We start from the raw sequence: 22,746 nt of genomic DNA, 5'->3' as shown, positions 1-22,746 counted from the left end.
GAGCAATACGTGTATGCGCAATGCTGCCCGAGGTCATGTGCGCTTGTGGGATTTTGCTTTTCGCTTTCAATATTTTTGTTCCCTTTTCATAGATTACTGCAGGGAAAAACTCTTGTTTTTTCATATTTTCGCTAGATTCTGAGGCGTAGTACAACGCAAATAGCGAATATTCATATTCGTGCAATCGTGCGAGATTTTGCATTCGGTGAAAGAAATAGAGCATCTTTCTTTCACCTCATGCGAAATGTCGCACCATCGCACTCATGCCTATTTGCTATTTGTATACTAGCGTTTATTAAATGTTGACCAATAATATCCTCAAAACTTTGTCAAAAGTATATTATTAATTTTTACAACTTGGACACAAATTTTTTTTATTATCTAATTTTGTGAGTATAATGTTCATTCATTAAATGAACAAGAATATCTTTTTTTTACCAATTGTTTTTTATTGCTTGTTCCCAGTCCCAACTTACAGCATGTGTCATTGGATGCCAAAAAGCTTAGTGGAATGATAGGTTGCACTTCAGAGCTAGCAGAGAATGTTAGCAGTAAAGTCAGACAGCTTGATCTAGCCAAGGTATGTTCAGACATATTAAAAGCTCAACCTTTTTTTTAATGAAAAAAAAAAAAATCATAGTAGAGCCAGTACTTTGAATGGTGTACTGTTTTCACTAATGTGATATTACAAGTTTCATTTTCACTTTCACTTAATACGATCATCTTCCTTATGACTAATCAAATAAATATTTATCACTATTAAAGAGTAAATCTTGCAAAAGTATGAAATTATTTAGTTTTAATTAATTGTATTTTTTATGTGAGTGCTATTCATGGGGTTAGCTATTCACTGATCTTAGCATCATAATCTTTGAACTTTTATTAAAAATTAATGACTAAACAGTAATGGTTTTTAGATTAAAATTGATAGTCTTTTTTATTCTATTTCTCCCTCTAAACCTGTATCACAGAGTCGAGTCCAAAGTGCCATTCAGAGAGTCAATGATATCTTAGATTTAAAGGTAAGTATCCTGGTACATTAAAATACTCAGAATTTATGTGCAGATGTCATGAATATGAAAGGATGTCTTCATGTTAAGATCTTTTTTCTTTCCCTTTTAGATTCTGTTGACATTTTTTTTGAAGGAGCACAATAAAATTGATTATAAAACATTTTAAGAACAAACATTAAATCTTAGGCGTGTTAGTCCTCTCTCAAATTACAGACTATACAGTATATAGTTTGTGGCCTAAATCTCTGTGAATAGACTACCGGTAGTTTGACATCTTTGTAAATTATTGGCTTATTATTTGGTGGACCAGGACCATGTCACATGGATGATACAAGTAATTTTACAATTCATTGTAATTTAATTGTAAGTGTGTTGCAAAACTTAAAAAAAATTAATTGACGAAACATATTGCATTTCAGGGACATACGTGACATTGAATTCTATGTATTATATTTAAAAATTTAGTGGAGTATGATATTTAGATTCCATTTTGCATAATTGTTTGTTCTTAATTCTTTGCCCATCAATCATCTTACAAACTTAAAACGTTTTCAAGAAAAACCTTTGTTTAAGAAGTCTCTATAAAATGCATAATATTGATAGATTCTGAGGATCAACAGGCTATGAAATATAATATTTTATTACCAAGACACATGACAACATCACAGCATCTATTTCCACCAATTCTCTGGCTCATTCTGCAATATTTCATTTGTTTAATATCATCTTTTTGCAACCACCCTAGTTTTGTACAGATGGAGTTCAGACAGCTTTACAATCCGAGGACTATGAAAAGGCAGCTGGCCACATCCATCGCTATCTCACCCTAGATGAGAAGGTCCTCAAACAGGCATTAACAGATGCAAGGGAAGGTAAGCTGATCAGGACCCTGTCTTACAAAAAGTTGTGATTGATCCAATCAATCATAACTATGGAAGGCCAGCAACGTTAACATCTATTTTTTGCATGTTTGTTCAAAATAATTTCAAACTATGATGTAAATTCATGCATTTATTGTTTACTTGAAAATTCACTGTGCTTCTCTTTGTTTACAAACGACATTGTGCAAATTTCCTGTAGAAAAAATGATGACACTGATGGATTTCCATAGAGTTACGATTGATGGGATCAATCATACTTCTTTGTAAGGCGGGCCCCAGGGCACCATCTTACACAAACATATGATTTATCTGACCAACCACAACCATGGAAAGCCAGCAATGCCAACATTGAAAAATCCATGTTTGTTCAAAATGTTTCCAAGATATGATGTATACTCATATGTTCATTATTGTCTTGGTAATTCAGTGTGCTCCTCTTTGTTTTACAAAGACATTTTGCAAATTTTTTGAGGAAAAATCATGACAATGATGGATTTCCATATACTTGATCAATCATAAGACGGGCCCCAGATAAATGTCAAGTCTGTCTTGACCCTTCATAGAGGGTAGATTTTAGTTTTCTGAAAATATACTCGGTGGAAAGCATTGGAATTCCTTATAATGTGGCTGCATCTTTAGAGCTCAGTCAGTGATTTGTCCTATCGCATTATTTGCCTGCATTTGTCCCATCACATTCAAGCAGTGTCGGACTAGGGATAGTGAGATAATGACTTTACCATATGATCCAACGTGAAGATTATGAATCAAATTGCATAATGTCTATTGTCTACTTTGGATTATTCTACCCTGGATGATTTGACAGTATTTGAAGAAAGGTAAAATTCTCCATGAAAGTTGACGCATAACAGTTTCTGGGTCAACAATCAATGTTAGTAAAGGTGCTGGAACCAACAATGACATCTGACATGATCTGGATGAATGATTGCCATGCCGCTATATTTCTGTACACAAGCTGAAGATGGATTTTATTTACATTTAGTGTCCTGTAACACAAAAATTGACAACTGATTGTACAATTCATTTTCACAAGTGATTGTACATAATGGTCAATCTAAATTTGTCTATGGGGCAATTCCATAAAATATGTACATCCGACCTCCAATATGTGGGACCTTCATGAAATTTTCTGTCTCTAATTTCTTGTTCTTTTGACAGTCTGTAATGCTCTCAAATGACCATGACTTGGTCAGTTTATGAAGTGAAGTAAAACTTGAGAAAAATGGGAGTCTGATGTACAAAAAGGTTGATTACTTTATGGAATTGCCCGATATTTAATTGCTAAGCTTTTTGTTACGGATCCCAGATTGTAACTGGTGCTGCACATAGCAGTTTATCATACATTTATCGTTTTATTTGTCATGTGTATGTGATGCAGTCTAATGAATCATATAGGCAACCTTGAACTCAACTGAAAATCTTCTAATATTTAACCAACTACTACATGAAATAGTCTCACTACCTTCTTTACAGGAAGCAGCATCGATGCATCCCTCAAGGTACTTCATGAAGGAGAACAGAACCTGAAGGCATTGGTTAGGAAGAAGCTAGACCAAGCCATCAGTTCCTCCGACAGACCCTCTGTAGAACGCTTCTTCAAGATCTTTCCTTTGCTGAATCTTCATGAGGAAGGCCTGACCAAGTTTTCTACTTATTTACAGGCTCAGGTAAAGGCATTTTCATTTCGAGCAATCAAATTGTTGTCAAAGGTTGAAATCATTGGCCTGAATTCACAAAGGTGGTTTTGAAAACCATCTGTTGAACTTATAGTTTATGCAGATTTCATATATATATTATACTCAATTTACCACATATATTAATAAATGTCCAATACTGTTATAAACTTTTGTCAAATTTGCTCTGATTTAACGCTGGTTGCCATGGTTAAGCATGTCATTTTATTCATGAGTCCACTTTTCAGAAGAGTGGACCCATTCAAAACTGTGGACTCATGAATAAAAATAGCATGCCAAGGAGTCTGAAACAATCTCTCTCTGAAGCACAGTATTAATATGTCCAGACAAGCCTGTATGAGACATAATTTGCAGTGGTTTGCTTTTCATGAATTTTAGTGCATAAAAATCAGTAAGTCCTTTGTTGTAATTGAGGAGGAGTGGGAAAGCGAAGAGGAAGGGGGATGGAATCACCCTGTGCTTTCTCAGTCATCAATTTTTCTTCTGTTTGACAAATCTCTGAAATTTTCACCGTATAAATTATGCAACAAATATGTTCATGTATATCGCAATGCTTTATTTTCTTAGAAAGTACTTGAAAATGAAATGAAGAAAAATAAAAATCCATATTTTATTGTTCGAAATAGACATGAAATGAAATACTCAGAAAATTTGCTTTGCCCAATTGATTGTGGGCCCAGCAGCCTCTGTGCAGCGCCAGATCGACGAGGCTCTATCCCTTTAATCGTTGAAAGCCAAACAGGGTAGCAGCAACTCCCCTCTTTTCACGACTTTTGGTCTGATGCGGCCGGGGTTTGAACTCCCGGCCTCCCTGTTTTGAGACGGATGCTCTACCAACTGAGCCAACACACCGGTTTACTTCAAGATGGAATTTTAGCACTAGCCTCTCAATATGCCCTTTCATTAAAGGTCAAGTCCACCCCAGAAAATTATTTATTTGAATCGATAGAGAAAAATCAAACAAGTATAACGCTGAAAATTTCATCAAAATCGGATGTTAAATAAGAAAGTTATCACATCTTTAAGTTTCGCTGATTTTTCACAAAACAGTTATATGCACAACTCAGTGATATGCAAATTAGAGAGTTGATGATGTCACTCACTCACTATTTCTTTTGTTTTTTATTGTTTGAATTATACATTATTTCAATTTTTACAGATTTGACAATAAGGACCAACTTGATTTAGCCATAGACTGTTAAAATAATAATATTTCCACATGTTCAGGGGGAATAATATTTAATTTCACACGAAAATGAAGAGAAAATTAGAATTTTTCATTTTTCATGTAATAAAATACAAAAGATATAGCGAGTGATTGACGTCATCAATCTGCTCATTTGCATACTGACAGGGATGTGCATATAACTGTTTTGTGAAATTAAGCAAAACTTTAAAGTGTAATAACTTTCTTATTTTACATTCGATTTTGAAGAAATTTTCAGTGTTATGCGTTTTGGATTTTTCTCCTTTTATTCAAATCAATTTTTGTTGGGGTGGACTTGTCCTTTAAAGACATAATTTTTTTCATAAATCCTGGATATTCAATGGACAATAAAATATACCTTCCTGCTTGTTTTCCCCACAGATTGTGAGTAATGCAAGGGAACACCTTGAAATAGCATCTAGTGTTGATAGCTCTGATAGAAGAGCTGGTGTATTGTATGCAGATGCTCTGACAAACCTCTTTGAAGATGTAGGCAAGATCATTGAAGTCCATCAACCACTTGTGGAAACATATTATGGTGAGTAGGGTATATATAGTCTTGTCAATCATTTCAAAATTTAATGCAAAGTTTGTTTCAAAGTTTATATCCAAATTCCCTTAAAAACCCTCAAAAATCAACAAATTACCAACTTTTCAAGATTCACATTATTCGAAACAAATTCAAATAATTATTGCTATGATAATAGTATTCTAGCTCACTTGGTAGCGTGATATTAGTTTTGATTAAATTGTCACAAAATATATTGAATCATCATTGATGTGTGATATATATTTCTTGGCTGGTAATGAAAGAGGCATCAAGTATAACTGCGAATAGGTGGGAATACATCCATTAAATCTTTGTGTTTACAATTTCTCAATTACATTTTGTTAAATTCCGTATTAGGTCCTGGCAAATTATTAACATTGATAGAGTCTCTTCAGAAGGAATGTGATAAGCAAGCCCAGAAGATTATCAATAAGTTTGTAGAACAGAGAGAGTTTAGTAGGAAGTCGCAGCAGGTTCAACAAAGCTTCAACAGGACAACCTACAAGTCTTCAAATGTCCATGACAAGTGAGTTTAATTATAACCTGTGACTGGTTTCTGAATATGCAAAGGCAATATTGTATTTATTCCAAGTGTTTAGCAATGAATTTTTTTGCTAGTCTAGAATATTGTGATTTTGGTTTGAAATAGTATTTATTACGTGCATCTCACATCACTACATCTGGAAATATTGTAATACATTGTACTACTCTTTTTTTTACAAGAACTCAGAATATTTTCATTGAATTGCCAGATACAAATATTATATAATGATTAATAAATGTCATGAGGGAAACATTAAGAAATTAGATAGTTAAAATTACTTTGATTATTGTAATGATTTGGCTTGTGCAATATATATAACTTTTATCCCCCTCCTCTCTTTGTATATACAATGCCACAAGAAAGCAGTTTATCAATTTGTCATAACTTCCTTTCAATGTACTGAATATTGTTATTCATCTCTTAATCTGATGAACAGGTTAGACCCTAGAGATCTTGATGTGTTACTTGCAGAGTGTACCTTACTGAATGCAAGGACAGAGCTCTACCTTAGATTCATCAGGAGGAGAGTTTCAGTGAGTCTTTCTTTCTTTTGATTTTTTTAGGCCACCCTAGTGGATATACAATGTATTGGTCAAACTATTTATGCATTTTTCTTACAAATTAGAGAGAAATGCCATTATCAGCTGTAAATATGTTTGGTCAAATGAAGAAAGTTTTTATATGCATGGCATTACAAACCTCTGTGTAGGTGAATAGGTAAAGTAACAAGAATATGAATGTTTAAAATGAATGCTATGTGCAAGGTATATATGACTGAAAAGTACCATGCATGAGATGGTTCTATGTTACTCTTATGTAATGAAGCATTCTATAAGGGAAAAGTCATCAGGTAATTTCGGTCACTTACACCTTTAATCTTATTTGCACCGTATGATCATACTCTTGATATCGTGGATTTTGAGAACTATCTTTACACTGATATGCTTTTATAGAATATGCATCTCATGTTTTAGAAAGTTATCAATTCACGCTGAATTGTGATACAATAAAATTTCAAGCATCTTGTCAGTATATGTCGCTTAAAAATTCGCTGTCAGCTAATCAGATGGAAGAATGTCAGTGGCCTATTACAGTTATGGTGGAAGCCAACAGAAAATGGCATAATAATATGCACTCTTTGTGTTATTTTGATTTGTAGAGTGACATTGAGGTTTGTGACGAGGATGGCCCTGTCAAGGAAGAGAGACTATCTTGCCTGGAACGTATGCTACGTGACTGCACACTCAGTAGACGGATGCAGGAGATCATTGGTAGCTACATCGTCATGGAGGAATACTTCATGAGAGAAACAGTTATGAAGGTGAGGAGGAGCTTAGATGTTGCTTGATGATCTCTTTTTCAATTCTGGACAATTATAGCCAGTTGTGGTTTTTGTCTCACCTGCATAGCAGAGTGAGACTATAGGCGCCGCTTTTCCGACGGCGACGGCGGCGGCGGCGGCGGCGGCGGCGTCAACACCAAATCTTAACCTGAGGTTAAGTTTTTGAAATGACAGCATAACTTAGAAAGTATATAGACCTAGTTCATGAAACTTGGCCATAAGGTTAATCAAGTATTACTGAACATCCTGCCTGAGTTTCATGTCACATGACCAAGGTCAAAGGTCATTTAGGGTCAATGAACTTAGACCATGTTGGGGGAATCAACATCAAAATCTTAACCTAAGGTTAAGTTTTTGAAATGTCATCATAACTTAGAAAATATATGGACCTAGTTCATGAAACTTATACATAAGGTTAATCAAGTATCACTGAACATCCTGCATGAGTTTCACGTCACATGACCAAGGTCAAAGGTCATTTAGGGTCAATGAACTTTGGCCGAATTGGGGGTATCTGTTGAATTACCATAATAACTTTGAAAGTTTATGGATCTGATTCATGAAACTTGGACATGATAGTAATCAAGTATTACTGAACATCCTGTGCAAGTTTCAGGTCACATGATCAAGGTCAAAGGTCATTTAGGGTCAATGAACTTTGGCCAAATTGGGGTATTTGTTGAATTACAGCCATATATTTGAAAGTGTGTTGGTCTAGTTCATAAAACTTGGACATAAGAGTAACCAAGTATCACTGAACATCCTGTGCGAGTTTCAGGTCACATGATCAAGGTCAAAGGTCATGTAAGGTCATAGAACTTTGGCCACGTTGGGGGTATTTGTTGAATTGCCATCATATCTCTATAAGTGTATTGGTCTAGTTCATAAAACGTGGAAATACGAGTAACCAAGTATCACTGAACATCTTGTGCGAGTTATAGTAGTTTTCAAAATCAGCACCGCTGCTATATTGAATCGCGTGATGCAGGTGAGACGGCCAGAGGCATTCCACTTGTCTGGATTGTCTTGTCACTTATTGTTATGAAGGGTTTGGTCAGTGATATAGAGTTATAGATAATGACAGATATGCTTTATGATATTTGATTATCAGGCCATGAAGATGAGCACAGTATGTTTAGAATTTGAGATTACATGATCAAAGGGTCAAATGTTTAGGGAAACAAAGGTCACTAAATGAATGAAAATTTGTTTGTGTAATAATTCATATTGACTTAAAACCAGTTGCTTGCTTTTATAGTTGAGAGTATATGATCTGAGACAATTTTGATATTATGATGTTATATGTTAAAAGTCCCTATCTTGCTCTATAGAGATATACTTTTCAGCTGTGTCTGGTCAAGAATCTTGTACAGTTAGATACATTATGTCAGCTTTGTTTACATTTTTTTCCTTGTCTCTTTCATTTAACAGGCAGTGAATATGGATATAATAGAGCCAGGTACGCATACATCAAGTATGGTGGATGATATCTTCTTCATTCTCAAGAAGTGTACAAGGTGAGTTTCTTTTGATGCCCAGGACCAGGTTGCATAAAACATAGATCATAACATACATCTTATGTCAGCTATTGGGCAATATTTCTTACAATGGAAATTATCATTAAAGTGGCAAAGATTTTTGTTTCTTCTATCTATCTATCTTTCTATCTATCTATCTAAATTTCTCTTCTTTTAATATCCATGTGTATGTTTGATTAATTGATGCAAAATTTTGAAGTAAATTGAGATTAAGACGAACCTTTTCACTTGATTAAATGATTTCGTATATCTATATCACCTGATCATGCCTCTTATTTGATGAATATTTTTCTGGATATTTGCTCTGAATATTTGTGTATACATTATACTGATAGTAATAGATGGGATTTGTAATGCCCAAATCCACTCTGCAGAGTGCCCAAGGTGCAGTGATAGAAAGAAAGAGATAATGAGTACAAATATAACGATAGATTATGGAACAATTAAGAGTGGGAAGCATTGAATAGACGCGTCTTAAGGTAGTGTTTGAATGTGTCAATGGAAGTGCAATCGGGAATAACCAGGGGAGGATCATTTCAGTGAACAGGGCCAGTGTGAGCAAAAAATGTATTAATAGATTTGGAAACGACTAGGGAACCAGAGTTGAATGAACATAGAGACCTGACAGGAGTGTATTTGTTGATTAGATTAATATTGTATTGTGGAGCAGAACCGTTAATTGCATGGAATACAAGGAGAAGGATTTTTAAGATGATGCAATCGTTGACCTTTAACCAATGTAGAGATTTCATGTGTATATAATCATCTTTTTTTCACTTTGACAACAAGTTGACTACATCACCACCTCGTCATTCATGTCTATTTATTTGCATTCTTTAGGAGAGCTGTATCCAGTGGGAGTGTAGACTGTGCGTGTGCAATGTTGAACCACACTAGTACGTTACTAGAGAGTGACTACCGAGATGTTTTGTATGGCAAGTTGAGGGCGGGCTTCCCATCGGGGTCCTTTGACGTCGGTCAGGCGTACAGTATGCTTCAGCAGGGTCGGCTTCCAACGTCAGCCTCAGATACAAATGCTGCAAAACTAGAATTTCTGGTGAGGATGAAAGATCGTTAATTCATTTTGATTTGATTTGATTTAATTTGATTCAATTTGATTGGATTGGTTTGCTGCATCTGAACTGGATTAAATTGATTATAAATTTGTGCCCTGCATTAAGTAAAATCAATTAGGACATGTGACTAGTCATGTGATGATCATGCCAACACATCAACGTAACCCCCAAAAAAGCACAACACGTGACTCTGCAACATACTATAATTTCCCAGCCTTTTTTTGTCTGACATGAATAGTTATGTTAGTCAGGTGCGTTTTTAACTAAAAAGTAATTTATGTTAATTAGATTTAGATTTGAATTAAAGATTCAAGCGTACATTGCATACACAGGTTGAGATAAGTATGCTATATTTGCTCTTTTTTGTTCTAATGAATTGAAATGAGTTTTGTCTTGCCTGCAAATCCAAAACTTGTTTTCGAAATTTCATAACTAACTTTTTTCCTATTTAAGAAATCAAGTGTCATTATCATCTGTCCACCTCACATATGGTTCAGGTTACCAAAGGTCATTAGAACTTTGATCATGTTGTGGTATCAATATCAAGATTTTGAATTCAATATTTCAGGTTACTGGGTCAAGATTATTTTGGATAAGGAAAAAAAAAATTAAATTAAATGAAACTTGTCTGAGATAGTTATTAGATACAAATGATATGAATAATAAGTTTCTTGGTCAACAGACCTGTGATTGTATTAAATGAATTTGTTTTCCTCTCTTCCAAAAATTATTCATCTTAGTTCTTTTAAAATCTGCGCTATATTAAATCATGTAATGCAGGTGAGACTAGCAGAGGTGTTCCACTTGTTATGATATTTATTTCCTTAAAATGACATCAATGAGCATCAAAATAAATTCAAGAAAATGAGAATAGACTTTTCAGAGTCAATGAACTTGACCCTATTTCAGAAAGCAGAAAATCACCCCATCACATTTTGATTGACAGGTTGGAGATTACTATGTACATTACACAGGACATGCTTCTGTGAAATGTACACTAGAATTGAACAGAACAATGGTTACAAGATGTGTGTAGATTACATGAGGGTTGTTGATTACAGGAGGTTTGTAGATTACATGAGGGTTGTTGATTACAGGAGGTTTGTAGATTACAGGAGATGGGAAATGTACAAGAAATTAATTGGGTCTTGATGTCAGTTGTAATTGGTAAACAAGAAGGAATGTAATGAACATTGGTCATGTGATCAGACAGGGAGTGGACGCAATCACATCTCTCTCCTTAATAAAGGAAATAATTTTTGTTTTTAGACTGTCTTATTGTAGTTTGAGAATGAAATCCTTATATTGATGATGATGTTGATGATGATGGCAGTGACGGACGACTGTGATGATGATGATGATGATAATGTAAATGATGATCATGTTGTTGGTGATGGTAATGATGGTGACTTTAATACGTAAGTATCATGGGGAGAGTGATTTTTATCATTGGGAAAACATATTAAAAATGAATAAAAATCTTTTATTTACTATAATAGCAGCATTTTTAATCATTGTTCTTTCCATTTACTTGTATTTCTCTCTAGACCACCTTGAACAATGTAGAAGTGAGTATAGAGTACACACAAACTCTCAAGAAGAGTCTGGTAGAGGAATGTGCAAGTCTAGTCAACCAGAATGGTGGAATGAGCAAAGATAAGCTGGATATGTGCCTTAATGAACTCACAACACATACACACAAATTCAAAGATGTTCTTGAGGTGAGTGAATAGTTTCATATGGAAAAAGTTGTCTGAAAAATATCAGGGCTCCATTTCATAAAGACTTGTCATAATAACAAATGCACAATTTCTGTAACAAGTTTACTATCAGCCAGATCGAATGAATTCAGGAGCTTTAAACTGTTATTGCAAATTTGTTATTATAGCAAGTTTTATGAAACGGGCTCCAATGTTCCGTTTCATAAAGACTTGTTATGATAACAAATACAAAATTTCTGTAACAAATTTACCATCAGCCAATCAAATGAAAGGATTATGGTAGCTTTTAACTGTTATTGCAAATTTGTTATTGTAACAAGTTTTTTGAAATTGGCACCAGATCTGACAATTTTCTCAGTTGTAATTGTCTAAGGAGCACTGGTGGCCAACTATTACTATGTTGGATAATGACATCTTTCATGCAACGGTTCCCGGGAATTAGAATTTAGTCAGCAATTCAGTTGGAAAAAATGAGCTCATCAATCCCAAATTGCTTCCTTATTTTCTTTATCTAATGTTTAATTATGATTGTTCATTTTATAACATGTTGATTATAATATATACAGAAGAAAAAATACCTGAATGCACTTTGAAAAAATGAAAATTGTTTGTGAACCTATAAAATTATCTTCTGCCTGCCACTTTTTCATCTCTGTGCTCTTGGATTTTTTGGAGAGTTAAACTTAAAGCTACATATTTAAAGAATTATAATTGAATGGAATTTCATTTTCTGCCATTCTCACTCCTCAATTTAGTATGGTCTAAGTCAACTCAATACCTGCGCTATCAAGCCAAGAATCAAACCTATGGTAGATGTCTTCCTATCAACGAGTCATAACATTAGTGAAGAAGAATTCTTTAATTCTTTTCTTTCCTTATTGTAGTATGGTCTAAGTCAACTCAATACCAGTGCCATCAAACCAAGAATCAAACCCATGGTAGATGTCTTCCTATCAACGAGTCATAACATTAGTGAAGAGGAGTTCTCTAACTACGAAGCCAATGATCCTTTTGTACAGGATTTCATCCTGAACCTTGAACAGCTGCTCAATGAATTCAAAGTAAGTCTTTAATCTTAATGCTTCTTTAGCTCTTTTTTTTTTAAATGTAAAAACCAATTATTTTGACATAAAAGAGACCCTAACCTTACATTTTAATATGTTTTTAACAATATCATATTTCCGAAATGATGATTAATGATTCTTAAATGTAATACTCTCTGTGACATATGCACAGAAAGTAAGATAAATAAATAAATCTCATCTTACTTCATATAACATGGTGACACTTTTATAGTCTCTGAGAAAAAAATTTGTCCACAAGGTTGATAAGTATGGAATTAGTGTTGATGTTTTTAGAAATATTTATGAAAGATATTTTCATGTTTGTATCTTTTCTCATAAGTCCACAAGGTTAATAAGTATAGAATTAGTGTTGATGATTTTAGAACTCTTTATGAAAGATATTTTCATTTTTGTCTCACCTGCATAGCAGAGTGAGACTATAGGCGCCGCTTTTCCGACGGCGGCGGCGGCGTCAACACCAAATCTTAACCTGAGGTTAAGTTTTTGAAATGACAGCATAACTTAGAAAGTATATGGACCTAGTTCATGAAACTTGGCCATAAGGTTAATCAAGTATTACTGAACATCCTACCTGGGTTTCATGTCACATGACCAAGGTCAAAGGTCATTTAGGGTCAATGAACTTAGACCATGTTGGGGGAATCAACATCAAAATCTTAACCTAAGGTTAAGTTTTTGAAATGTCATCATAACTTAGAAAATATATGGACCTAGTTCATGAAACTTATACATAAGGTTAATCAAGTATCACTGAACATCCTGCATGAGTTTCACGTCACATGACCAAGGTCAAAGGTCATTTAGGGTCAATGAACTTTGGCCGAATTGGGGGTATCTGTTGAATTACCATCATAACTTTGAAAGTTTATGGATCTGATTCATGAAACTTGGACATAATAGTAATCAAGTATTACTGAACATCCTGTGCAAGTTTCAGGTCACATGATCAAGGTCAAAGGTCATTTAGGGTCAATGAACTTTGGCCAAATTGGGGTATTTGTTGAATTACAGCCATAAATTTGAAAGTGTGTTGGTCTAGTTCATAAAACTTGGACATAATAGTAATCAAGTATCACTGAACATCCTGTGCGAGTTTCAGGTCACATGATCAAGGTCAAAGGTCATGTAAGGTCAAAGAACTTTGGCCACGTTGGGGGTATTTGTTGAATTGCCATCATATCTCTATAAGTGTATTGGTCTAGTTCATAAAACGTGGAAATAAGAGTAACCAAGTATCACTGAACATCTTGTGCGAGTTATAGTAGTTTTCAAAATCAGCACTGCTGCTATATTGAATCGCGTGATGCAGGTGAGATGGCCAGAGGTATTCCACTTGTTGTATCTTTTCTCAAAATATGTTAAAGATATTCTCAAAATTCAAAGTCAAATTCTAATAGCCACCTTTCCACTAGATTACACACTAATATCACTAGTTTAAATCTCCCCATACTTGTCGTCTTTTTCCCATTCAGGATCTTCTAACATCCAGTAACTATGATGCCTTGGTCAGCCTCTTGACAAATGAAGTCACTGTGCAGCTAGAGAAAGCTGTTCTTAAATCAGTCTTTAACAGGGTAAGTATCACAAACATTTATCATTCACAACCATCATTCATTATTGCCTGATTTGAACTGAATTTACATCCAATCAGTTTTTACCCACTATCTTCATTTTCTCATAATTTAGAGAAAAAGAATTAAAACAATCATATTAGGTCTTTTAGTTAAATGTACTGAAAGCTCTATTTACCGAGCAATGACGCCTTCCCTGTCTGTTTATTTTTATTTTAATGTTTCTTGCTGTGTTTCTTTCTGTTGCTCTCTCACTCACTCTTTCTGTTTGTCTATCCGTCTCTTTCTCGCTCTCTCTACCTCACTATCCACTGGCTCTTCAGGCATTTGACCAATCTGTTTACTTTTTTTTACAGCTTGGTGGTCTTCAGTTTGACAAGGAGTTGAGGTCACTGGTGGGTTACCTGACCTCAGTCACCCAGTGGACGATAAGAGACAAGTTTGCCCGGCTGACACAGATGGCTACCATCTTGAACCTAGATAGGGTAAGTAGTGCTTCTTAATCAGTACTGACCGCACAGAAATGTTGTTAGCATTAACAAAGTAATAGACCCAGTCACATCTTTCAGATTGTAGTGTCAAACATTGATCCAAGATGTAAATAAAAGGTTGTGGCATCAGGGAATGCTGTGACATTACCGGTTGTAACAGAGGACTGTGTTAGCGCTAACGACTTTTCTGTGCGGGGCGGTACAGATGATTACTCAATGGTTTTATTTGCCTAGAGTTTACTGAGAGACCACAATGACACTTTCCATAAAGGTAGACACCACTGACAAGTGACATCTTCAGACAGTTACTGCAATAACCATGTTTTCTGCCAATCAGAACAGAGGAGAAGTTGTTAGTGCATTATAACTTGTTGATGTTCGCAGTCTTGTGAAACCATACCCAGTGCACAGTTTCATAAAACGTGTCGTAGTAACAAATTTGCAAAAACAGATTTAAGCTACTTAAATCATTTCATCTGATTGGCTGACAGTTGATTGGTTATAGAAATTCTGCATTTGTTATGATAACATGTCTTTATGAAATGGAACCCAGGATTCTATAGCTTATCACAAATCTGTGTTCTTATCAATTTAAACCCTACTTTTAAAAATAAAAAGCAACTTGATTTCCAACCAATCTCAAACGAGCATTCGGTACTTGCATTTGATTTGATGCAATAAGTCCTAGCTCAGTTTATTTCTGTCTTATTCTTCATATCAGGCTCTAACTCTTGTGAATACCAAGCAAGATACATTAGTCAAGATGAGATTTGTTTATTGGATAATATCTAAGGCCATTAACAATTACTGAAATAGTGACTTTTGATTTGATGATAGTCTTTGAAATATTGGGATTGATGTTGATAGGGGTTTTTTAACCCAGTTTCATTATCATATCTAAATATCTGATCGATTGCAATGAACTCTGCTGGTACAGAATTGAGTGTTTGAAAATGCAGTATGCTGCATTACTATAGAGCGGTTAGAGAATTCAGAGAAAGTATGTTTTAAGCACAATAGTATAACTATTATGAATAATTATCTATTTTTTTTCTTTTCTTTAGGTGACTGAGATTTTGGATTACTGGGGATCAAACTCAGGTCCTTTGACCTGGAGGTTGACCCCTGCAGAGGTCAGACAAGTGCTTTCATTAAGGTCAGTTTGGTGTCATGACACTTTATCTTTCCTCCATAACCATTCAATTTACAATTTAAACTATTACTTATTGCTCAACTGCAGTATTGATGTACAGGTATAAACACCAATAATTGAACCATGGCTGTGGTTAAGATCTTGGTGGTAGACGGGTCAATATATGGTTTGACCCGGAACAAATTGCAACAAATTATTTTTCAACGGTATTTTGTACTACTTGACCTCAGGAATAACATACTAAAAATCTACCAAAATCCGCATCCGGGAAAGTGGTTATTTTCAAGATGGCGTCCAAGATGGCCGCCATTCACTAATAATTGATATAACTCACTCATTATCCACCCTAGAATCCTATTTGGGTTCATATTCCATGGTCCAATGGGTAAAAGAATTTATTTATACAAGTTAGAGTGAATATTAGCACTCCAGGGTACCAGGAAAATCCAAGATGGCGCCCAAAATGGCTGCCGTAGTCTAAAAAATCCACAATTCATCTATTATTTACTTAAGTGGCTTTAATTTGGTTTCCATCCGATTGTTTTAATGATGAAGTAGTACGTCGGGACAAGTATACAAGGACAGCCAGTGGTCTGGTGTGTCCAAAAATTCAAGATGGCTTCCAAAAATTGAGTTTAAAATGGCTGTTAATCCTCAAAATGGACATAGCTCATATCACATCCACCTGAGAGATATGATTTTGGTGTCTATACCATGGTTTCAATGGTCAAATAATACATTGGGACAAGTTACAAGGACAGTCAGTGGTCCGGTATGTTCAAAAATCCAAGATGGCTTCCAATAATGGAGTAAAAAATGTTGTTGCTACTTAAAAAAAAACCCAACATAGTTTGTTCAATATCCGGTAATATGATTGTTTGTGCCTATACCATGGTTAAATTGGTCAAAAAAGTGACTAGGACGATTGGTGGTTAAGTATGTCCAAAAGTCCACGGTGGCTTAAAAATAGTATCAATTGGCCGCGATGGTATTTAAAAATGGACATAGTTCATGTTTTATTCGTCAAGGGCATATGATTTTGTTGCCTATATCATGGTTTCAAAAGGCAGAAAATTAGTTACAAGGACAGCAGTCAGTGGTCCAGTATGTCGAAAATCTAAGAAAGCTTCAAAAAATCGGAGTCTAAAATGACTGCTGTTACTTTGAAAATGGACATAGTTCATTTAAAATCCACCTAGGAGACATTTCGGTGTCCACACTATGGTTTCATGGTTAAAATGATACGTTTGGACTGGTTATATTGATATGCAGTTGTCCAGTTCGCCTAAAACACAAGAGGTTTTTTTTAAAGGAATCTAAAACGACTCATATCATTCAATAGTGGTCAGAGTTCTACAATATTCATCTGCAAGAAATAATGTTGGTGTCCAAATTGTTGTATGAAGAGTCAAATAATACATTCGGACAAGTAAATAGGATGGTTAGTACTCCATTTTGTCAAATAATCCAAGATGGATTCTAAAATTTCATCAAAATGGGTGCTGTTCAACTCATGAAACAATATGATAACTTGTCCCCATGCATTTAAGTGTAGGCACCACGATTATTTCTAACAGGTAGATATTTTATGTAACAGTATTCACTTTAGAACCCATTTTTAAAGCCAGCTTGGATTTTAAGGCAAAATGGATAGCTGCATATCATGGTAACCAGTCCCAAAGTATTGTTTGGCCCTTGAAACCCTAGTGCAGACACCAAAATTATATCCCCAAGGTGTATTTATAATGTTCTACATCCACTTTTAAGAAACAGCAGTCATTTAAGACCCCCATTTTTAAAGCCATTTTGATTTTTGGACATACCTGACACCTGACTGTCCTTTCAACTTAACCCAATGTATTGCTTGACCCTGTAAACTCTAGTATAGACAGCAAAAGCATACCTCCAAGGTGTATAAAAACTATGCATACTTTTAAGTAGCAACAGTCAATTTACACCCCATTTTTTGAAGTAATCTTGGATTTGTTAACATACAGACAACTGACTGGTCTTGTAACTTACCCTAGTGTATTACTTGACCCTTTTAAACCATGCTTTTAACACCAAACGCATATTCCCCAGACAGATATTGAACAAATTATGTCCTTTTATAAGTTACATCAGACATATTTTTACTCCATTTTTGGAAGCCATCTTGTAATTTTTGACATACTAGACCACTGACTGCCATTGTCTTAAAATTGATTTAAATTAATTTAAATTAAAATTGATTTAAAATTGATTTAAAATGAGCTATGCCACTTGTAAGTATCAACAGCCATTTAAGAATCAAGTTTTGGAAGCCATATTGGATTTTTGGTCATACCAGACCACTGACTGGCCTTAAAACCTGTCCTAATGTATTATTTTGGCCTTTAAACTAGTGGTTTAGACACCAAAATCGCATCTCCCATGCCGATATGAAATAAGTTATGTCCGCTTTAAGTAGCAGCAGTCAATTTAGAATCAATTTTTGGAAGCCAACTTAGATTTTTTGACCGACCAGGCCACTGACTGTCCTTGTAACTTGCCCTAATGTATTAATTGATCCTTGAAACTAGTGGTTTAGACACCAAAATCACATTTCCAGGCCGATATGAAAGGAGCTTTGTCCGCTTTAAGTATCAGCAGCATATTTTTAATACCAATTTTTGGACGCCATCTTTGATTTTTGGACATACCATACCATTGACTGTCCTTGTAACTTATCCTAATATATTATTTGACCCTTGAAACCAGTGGTTTAGACATCAAAATCACATATCCCAGGCCAAAATGAAATGAGCTTTGTCCGCTTTAAGTATTAGCAGCCATTTCAGAATCATTTTTTAGAATCCATCGAGGATTTTTGCACATACCAGACCACTGACTTCCCTTGTAACTTGTCCCAATGTATTATTTGACCCATTTAACCATGGTATAGACACAAAAATCATTATTTCTGGACATTGAGCAAACTATGTCGGTTTTTGTAAGTAGCAACAGCAATTTTCGACTCCATTTTTGGAAGCCATCTTGGATTTTTTAACATACTAGACCACTGACTGTCCTTGTAACTTATCCCAATATCTTATTTGACCATTGAAATCATGGTCTAGACACCAAAATCATTATTTCCAAGGCGGATATGAAATGAACTATGTCCATTTTAATTATCAACAGCCATTTTAAACTCCATTTTTGGAAGCCATCTTGGATTTTTGGACACACCAGACCACTGGTTGTCCTTGTAACTTGTTTCAATATACTATTTCACCCTTAAAACCATTGAATAAAAAACAACTTTAGATGAATTGTGGATTTTCAGTCTACGGCAGCCATTTTGGGCGCCATCTTGGATTTGCCTGGTACACTGGAGGGCTTACAATGCATTCTAGCCTTAATCAATTTTTGTACCCCCAGACCGTGGAATATGAACCGAAATAGTATTCTAGGGTGGATAATGTGTCAGTTGTATCCATTTTCAGTGAATGGCGGCCATCTTGGACGCCATCTTGTAAAATAACCACTTTCCCGGATGCTGATTTTGGTAGATTTTTAGTACGTTATTCCTGAGGTCAAATAGTACAAAATACCGTTGAAAAATCATTTGTTGCAATTTGTTCCGGGTAAGGCTATTTTTGGTCGTATATTGACCCGTCTATGGTGAATACTTTGCAAATTCCGTATTTTTTTGTTTAGAATGAGCTGAAGCCAGGGTAATAGTAATGATAATAATTGTACACATCTGACTATATTATTTCTAGACAGACAGTGCTTTGTATATTCATATAAATAGTAGTAGTAAAGTATAATTTTTAAACCAAATATTTTTTTATCGGAGATGTGATAAATCAAGTTCAGGTTTATTTCTACTCAATTCTAACATAGAGTACAATTTGTGATAAATGCATACACTGTATTTTTGTAATACATACATATAATGCAATTATTACAATATTTAATCATGTTGTATTTTTCTTAATTAATCCAGGTTAGACTTCCGATCTGAAGATATCAAGAGGTTAAAACTATGATGAGCTGAACGCCATATTACTTTATAAAAGGATGGTAAAAATATATTTTTCGTCTACAAGACTTCAGAATAATAATTACCCAGGAGTGTCAATATCCATTTGCCATTAAATGCGCTGCGATATGTAAGAAGAATAATGAATGTTGAGTAACGATAGTGCAAATTAATGACTCTGTTGGTTCAAATGGAATATCATGGGTTTTGTTTTCAGGAAATCATGTTAACAGACGGGTCCAACGGCCACCGATCAAAATAGGATTTTTAGAGAGGGTTATGTTCCAATTATCAGAGTGGTGTATAAGGCAAGTGGTGTCAGTAGAAAATGTTTCCAATTGGTCAGGTATTCCAAGCATTTCCTTCCATTGATTTCATGGACAGAGGGACACTTAACATCCTTATGGTTGCCGTTTGGCAGTACACTTCCGGCTGTCAACTAGAGCACGAATATGCATGGCCCCACTCTGCCAATATTCCATGATATGTCTGCATGGGCAGTGAAAGGTCATTCGAGATAAACCAGTGAAGGGGTCTTAAAATTCTAAAGTATTCCTTTCTGTTTTCATCACATCCAAGCTGAAGAGTAATTAAGTTTTCATTGGTATTTGACCGCAGCCCAAACAATACTCAATGTGCCAAAAGCGGACAATACAACAAACCTTTTCCAAATTTGATCGCAGACATTATTCTTGTCACCTGGGCCCCATAACACGTAGGTTAGCAATTAATCGCTAGATGAAATGGCCTATCATGATCATCGTTGCATGCGCATTTTGCTCAGTAGACTGACTAGGAACTAATCAGAAGTGTTCTTTCCAATTAGCGATTAATAGCTAACCTTTGTGTAACGGGGTCCTGGTCTGTGTCATGCCTATCTTTTGTAGAATTTGAATACTTTGCCGGGAAAGCTTACACAACATCTGCAATATTTAAGAGTTAGTGCTCATCCTAATGAAAATGGGAAAGGTCATTTGAGAAAAGTTGATCATGAGCTGACTGCGAATTGGCTTATTTAGCTTTGACAATCTGTGATATTATTTAAGATCATACAAGTCGATTAGTTTGTACAATTCATTTTATAATGTTATTGCATAGCTTATTTATTACAAATATATGCTTAGCTTTTTTTTATCAGGAAGATGCAAAAAGAGATAAAAATATCTGAACAGATAATCCATTAGAATGGTGATTATGAATAATCGATTTTATATGACACCTAGATAGATCCTTGTCATTTCATTGGTTGTTTGATGTCGATCATTCAGCCCATTTTACAATTACGTCATCATGCGAGCAATTTTTGATCCATTCATCTTGCAATTTTTTATCCAAATGATTATGTCCATTGTACACTCGTCGAGACCACTGGCGCTACACGTAAAAACACAGTGGGCGTGTTGTATGTATGAGAGAATCGATAGACGGCGCTCGCACTGAATGCACTTTTGCATTCAAATTTATAAATGACTAGGAATCTCTTTTAGGTCTCATATAATACGAATAATTGATGTTCTTTCATTCGTGCAGTGGAAGATGAAATGCATGATCCATTCAACAAGGTATAGCCGAGTTGAATGGATAATTTCATCTTTAACCTCATGAAGTATTCTGTCCAATGCACTCATAAACATTCATTATTTGTATAATGAATAATCGTTGATAAACATAACATCCTCTGGTTATGCTTGTGCTAAGCTTATTGCAATGATATAATTCATATTTGTACAATATAAATGGAAACTCGCTTCATAAAAAAGGAACTGTGTTACAAATATTTTGTTGTAAGGAAGGATCTTAGATCTGTAAAAACAGGTTTTTGGGGGCAAATAGGAAGAAGAATGAAGAATTTGATATCAGGTATCTTAATAACATACATTTTTTGTATTATCAGAGATTCACCCAGTCTATTTTATCCTACTGACTATTAAGAAGGGGTCTGATGTATTTTATTTCACTTTTCAATAATCAAACATTCTTAGGTTGTATGAAGAGTCACTTCACTTATCAAGAACCAACATCATTAGGTCTGGTTAGCACCAGAGTTTTAGATTAAAATTGAGACATGTTTAGTAGGAAAACTTGTATTCATGGGGAAGGTGAAGGCACGATAGCTGAGTTTAAAGTTTTCTTGGAAATGGATATGAAATTAGGTCTAGCCTACTCTGACTTAGAAAATTAAGCTGAAAAAATAAATTTAGTAATAATTTCATCAAGGCATTTGGATGTAGGGCACTTAGAAATTTCTTACTTGAATTTTATGAAAATTGCCAAAATCATAATTTGAAAGCAAATAACTTTTTTATGGACTAGAAAACAAAGTATTTTCTTGAATGTTCCATATACTTACTTAATGGAACTGCTCTAAAAATAAATGTTACAAATTTTGAAGTTGGCCTTGATTCATGAAAATCTGCCTACACATGGAATATTACAAATTGTCATTTTCCTTTCTTGAGGATAGATTCTTAATTCACATCAATAGATTTAACACAAGCTCAACTCACTTGCACACAGCCCATGTTGTGTCCATCACACTTACACAAAACAATGTCATATATTTTTCAAACGGCTGTATTTTTCAGTTTGTTTCGATGAACATTCTATTATTTGTGAATGTTGGTCATGAATATGGGAAAGATGGATAATAACTTTGGCATTCCATAACATCCACATTTGAATCTATATTCAATCCAAACTTATGTGTATCATGTATGAATTCAAATGAAATATTGTTTTATGTATATGTGGTATTTCTTTTGTACATATTAAATGGAATAGAACTTTATACATGTACAAGATTTTAGTTCTGTGCATCCTTCAAAGTGTTGAAAAGGAGTAAAGTTGAGAGAG

General features: G+C 34.7%; 1 protein-coding gene across 1 annotated transcript in view; it reads left to right on the top strand.

The window, feature by feature from the left end:
* Positions 1-22,681, top strand: part of LOC129277871 (conserved oligomeric Golgi complex subunit 4-like) — a 28,552-nt gene extending 5,871 nt beyond the window's left edge. Inside the window, exons 3-18 of the mRNA XM_064095129.1 lie at positions 466-580; positions 972-1,022; positions 1,759-1,885; positions 3,386-3,579; positions 5,195-5,351; positions 5,721-5,889; positions 6,344-6,440; positions 7,067-7,228; positions 8,681-8,766; positions 9,628-9,844; positions 11,411-11,584; positions 12,469-12,645; positions 14,142-14,243; positions 14,597-14,725; positions 15,796-15,887; positions 19,858-22,681. Coding sequence (XP_063951199.1) covers positions 466-580; positions 972-1,022; positions 1,759-1,885; positions 3,386-3,579; positions 5,195-5,351; positions 5,721-5,889; positions 6,344-6,440; positions 7,067-7,228; positions 8,681-8,766; positions 9,628-9,844; positions 11,411-11,584; positions 12,469-12,645; positions 14,142-14,243; positions 14,597-14,725; positions 15,796-15,887; positions 19,858-19,900 — 2,092 coding nt within the window. The 3' untranslated portion in view covers positions 19,901-22,681. The remainder of the gene's footprint in view (positions 1-465; positions 581-971; positions 1,023-1,758; positions 1,886-3,385; positions 3,580-5,194; positions 5,352-5,720; positions 5,890-6,343; positions 6,441-7,066; positions 7,229-8,680; positions 8,767-9,627; positions 9,845-11,410; positions 11,585-12,468; positions 12,646-14,141; positions 14,244-14,596; positions 14,726-15,795; positions 15,888-19,857) is intronic.
* The last annotated feature ends 65 nt before the right edge of the window (positions 22,682-22,746 follow it).

Source organism: Lytechinus pictus, chromosome 2 (assembly GCF_037042905.1).
Source record: "Lytechinus pictus isolate F3 Inbred chromosome 2, Lp3.0, whole genome shotgun sequence".
Taxonomy (NCBI): Eukaryota; Metazoa; Echinodermata; class Echinoidea; order Temnopleuroida; family Toxopneustidae; genus Lytechinus; species Lytechinus pictus.
The sequence above is the reverse complement of the archived record's forward strand: the minus strand, read 5'-3'. Positions and strand labels throughout refer to the sequence as shown.